Consider the following 4302-nt stretch of genomic DNA (forward strand, 5'->3'; position numbering starts at 1 on the left):
TGTGTAGGCATTGATGACACATTCACCTAGTTTTTTAATGAGGATGGGGTGGGAGACGGTGTCAAAGGCCTTGCTGAAGTCCAGAAAGACTACGTCCACGGCAACACCTGCACCCAAGGCTTTTGTGGCCTGATCATAAAAGGCAATCAGGTTGGTCTGACATGACCTGCCCCTAATGAAACCATGCTGGTTGCCCTTGAGCATCATCCCTGAAGCCGGCGTATCACAGATGTGCTCCTTGATGATCTTCTCAAAGTTTAGCTAGGATTGAGGTAAGACTGACAGGCCTATGGTTGCCCAGGTCCTCCCTCCTCCCTTTTTTAAAGATGGGGACCACGCTGGTTATCTTCCAATCATCTGGCACCTGGCCCGAGCACCATGAGCACTAGTAAAGCCGTGATAGCACCAAATAGCACCAAAATCATAAGTGCATTCCTCTCAAATGGCATTCATTTTTAGAGTTGTTACTAATTCCTGCAAAAATTTAGTACTGCCATTTCAATACAGTGGTATAGCAAGGGGAAAGTGCATATCAAAGATGTATCTTGCTACTGAGAAGGTTTTATCAGTTCTGGGGCAACTGATACTGATACCTCCCTATACAAGCACAGAGTAAATATGCATGAGGCAGTGGAGTATTTATCATTCGCAGGTATTTCAAGTTAAGTCACGGGTTAATTTTTAGTGTTATCACAAACTAGAGCCAACAAACTTTTTATAGTACTGCATTCCATAATGCAGGCCTGTCCAACTGGTGGCCTGGGGGCTACATACAACCTACACAGGGTTAACCTGTGGGTCCCAGGCTTCCATCCAACTGCTGCTCCCCCTGCATTGGTCCGGCTGTAGAAGGAACCAAGAGCTCTGGTCGGCTCCCTCTTCCGCTTGCTTCCCCTTCCCTGCCCCAGGGGCAAGGCAGTGCACTGTCATGCAGGCTGCAGTGCTGGGGAAGCTCAAGAGGGCACCTGAGAGGCACAATGCAGCAGAAGAGCCCATGATGTGCAGTGCAGGGTGGGGCTGGGCACACTGGGATGTACAGTGGAGAAATAGGAAATGTGAAGTATAGTGGGGATAGGGGCATTTGGGCATGTGGTGCAGCAGGGGGACTCATGGTGCAATGGAGAGGGATGGGGTCACACAGTACAACAGGGGCTACACCACTGGTTCCCAAACTGTGGCTTGTGACCCTGAATGGGGATGCAAAATCAGCAGTTGGGGTCGCAAGATTTCTGTACCCACAGCAGGGCAGAGGGCTGCAATGGGACTGGATCAGCTCCAGGCAGCAGCCACCTCCGCAACCCCATGCAGGACTCAGCACAGCAGGGAGTATCACACCATCATGGCCACCAAGGTGAGGTGCAGCACCAGTGGTGGCACGGAGTTGTGCCCCTACTGCTGCCAGGCGGGTAGGGGGCACCTCAGCTTGGTGGCCATGGCAGCACAGGATTTCCTTCTGTGCCAGGTCCTGTCCACTGGGACGTGGAGCCCCTAGTGGGGGACAGCAGGGCAGGGAGCCCCAAGACCACAGCAGGAGCCTGCATCCTCTCCCCACCACAGGCTCTGCTCCCACATGCTGCCCACAGGGGAGGGGAGGTGGGGAGACGGGGCAGGAGCTGGGCTCCACATTCCGCTCAGGCTGCAGCAGCTACCACCTCCCACAGGCAGCAGCCAGGGCTTCGGTGCTGCTGGGAGGGGAGGAGAGGGGGTTAAGGAGCTGTGGTCCCTGGCTCTGGGGCACCTGGGGGGACTGGGGAGCTGCAGGTTGGGAGTGAACAGCACTGGCAGGGCCAGGGGCTGTGGATCAGAAGTAAAGGGCACCTAAGGAGTAGGGGGTTGCAGGTTGGGAGCAAGGGGCCTTGCTGAGGAAATGGAGTCATGCTGAGCAAAAGTTTGGGAAGCACTGGGCTACGTAATGTGCAGCCCCAGGGGTCCATGACACCCACTGGTGCACGCCCCACTAGTGTGGTCTGTGGGGCATGCAGCCCCCAAATGCTAGGAAGTTGGATAGTCCTGCCATAATGCATTCTTTTTATGTGGCAAATAAAGAGACTAGTTTACAAATGTTTTAAAAAGTTCCCATAAAAACTATTACTTGCTCTTTTAATATTTAATATTTTAATAATTTCTTATTATAGAAAGCTTTCTTTTTCATAAAAAGGGGGGACCCTAGCCATCTCTTAATATTTACCTTCCCGTCATCCCCCATCTCCAAGAATTTAATCCTGTAATGGTTCCTCAGCATTACTCCAGTTTTTTCCCACCCCCATTTTACTTTTATTGAGAGTCTCCAAGTCCAACCTAAAGAAAAACATGTAATTGTTTCCAGAAAGAGAAGTATTTTGGTTAAACACTTACTGCAGCACTACAGCCTGGGAAGTTGAAAAAAGTATCAGGACCATGTCTCTGTGGCATCTGATTAAGGACTGACAACAGTTTAACTGCATGCCTTGGCTGTTAAAACAACAGAATTGAAAAAATGTCAATACAACCATTTAGTACAGACATTCTAGAGGCCACATTAGCCACTGGACTGTTTTCAAACAAAATAGTCAATTAATTCTAAAACAGTTATCAAGAAACTTTAAAAAGTCATTCAATCAACATTAAAAAAAAAAAATCAACTTTATATGCCCCCAGAGGCTTTTTATGCTAACCTCAGGCACTAATGCACTGACACTTAATACTTTATCTGATCACAGCTTACCCAGATTCCATTTTCTCCTCGAAGCATGCTGAACAAAAGCTTCAACTCCTTGACAGTGATGCTGTAGCTGGCAAGAACCCCCAACATATCAACTAGAAGATCTTCAAAGGAAAATAAAGTTATTCTGAACTTTGAATTCTTTAGTTTATCAAAGCATTTTTACTACTACAAGTCTGACAGCAGCTATTCCGTTAAGTTTAAAATATTTAAACCAGATTACATTACTTTCCTTAATTAATGTATGTAACCACCAGCATGTCCAACCAACCTATTACAATGTTCTGTGTTTAAATAAAAATGGTACTACATATCTATTTTAAGAATTAATTTTCTCAGTCTTTGAAAAAAAACAGCAGATACATGCACAAACACATATAGTATTGCAAAACACTGTAGTATGGTAGGAACTTATAGCTCATTATTTATAGTCTTTTAACTATAACCTTTAAAGGGGCTCCTTCACCAAACTTGTAGCATGTTTTTAGTTTTTTGGAGCAAAGATGCATATGCTTCAAAGTTCTTTAGGCTGGATGTACTGCATCCCTATACTTCATAATTGCGGGGGTTTTGCAATTTTGTCTCTGCTTTGCTACCCAACATTAAAACTTCAGAATTTTCCATTGCAAGCATCAAATAAAGTTATGAAAAAAGAAATAAGAGACCACCCTTCAAACTAGCAATAAAATTATGCAGTGTTCTGGAATTAATGTATGATTACTGTCCACTACAGCATCTCCAAGGTAAATTACTACAAAGGTAAATGGAAGTAAGAATTTAATTTTTTTGGAATAAGTGGTATTCAAAATTAACAAGTTCAGATTCCAGATCTTAATTAAAACTAAAGATCTGGATAATTGGTAGGATCCTGGATTTTAGTATGCTCTCTGACTTTCTTCAAAGCCTTACACTGCTAATAGCTGGGATTACTGTTACTAGCAGGAAAAAAAGTTGCTTAACCCTTCAGAGGTGAAATACAAAAAATGATCATTCCAAGGAGCAGTTTCTGCTGGAGAAAAGGTTCAAAATGAGCCAACTAAGGCCAACTGGAACTCATACACAATACCGACTGAACATTAATGGTAAATGCCACATTGTATCTGTCTAGTTGTTATGCTCAATACTACTTAAGAGAACACTACCATTTCATTTTTTTGTTACATGGCTTAGTTATGAATTCTTTCAAGGTTCTCAGATGTGTTTATAGATGAAATACAGAGTATTTTGTATGGAAGTAAGAGAGTTCATAGATAGACTGGAGATATGGTAGTTATTACAGTAAAACCTCTTGTATTTAGTATTTAAAATATATTAAAGATGAGAAAAGGTATTTCTCTGTTCTTCTTCCTCCCCTTAATTTCAATTTTCACTTATTTACAAAACGGGATTAGACACTTTTTATAATTATATGATCTTCTCATTATAAAACTTAATAGCTTATGAACTGAGTAAACCTTCAGAAAAGCTAAGCAGCCATCAGTGACATGATCCTGTGGAGACGGGTTAAGTATGATGCATAAACCAGGTTTGGATTAAATGTTGCAAGCAAGATTTAAGATATGCTTCTACAAGAATTTATTAAACAAAACCCAGTCACAAAA

The 4302-nt window shown here is 43.4% G+C and overlaps 1 protein-coding gene across 1 annotated transcript in view; it reads right to left on the reverse strand.

The window, feature by feature from the left end:
• LOC109305524 (neurobeachin-like) overlaps window positions 1-4302 on the reverse strand; it is a 95337-nt gene that overhangs the window by 82435 nt on the left and 8600 nt on the right. The window contains exons 3-4 of the mRNA XM_019528519.1: window positions 2705-2805; window positions 2356-2451 (exon numbers count right to left, since the gene is read on the reverse strand). Of these exons, the coding sequence (XP_019384064.1) occupies window positions 2356-2451; window positions 2705-2805 (197 nt within the window). The remainder of the gene's footprint in view (window positions 1-2355; window positions 2452-2704; window positions 2806-4302) is intronic.

The sequence above is a fragment of the Crocodylus porosus genome, unplaced genomic scaffold (genome assembly GCF_001723895.1).
Source record: "Crocodylus porosus isolate Cpor-Errol unplaced genomic scaffold, CroPor_comp1, whole genome shotgun sequence".
NCBI classification, from domain to species: domain Eukaryota; kingdom Metazoa; phylum Chordata; order Crocodylia; family Crocodylidae; genus Crocodylus; species Crocodylus porosus.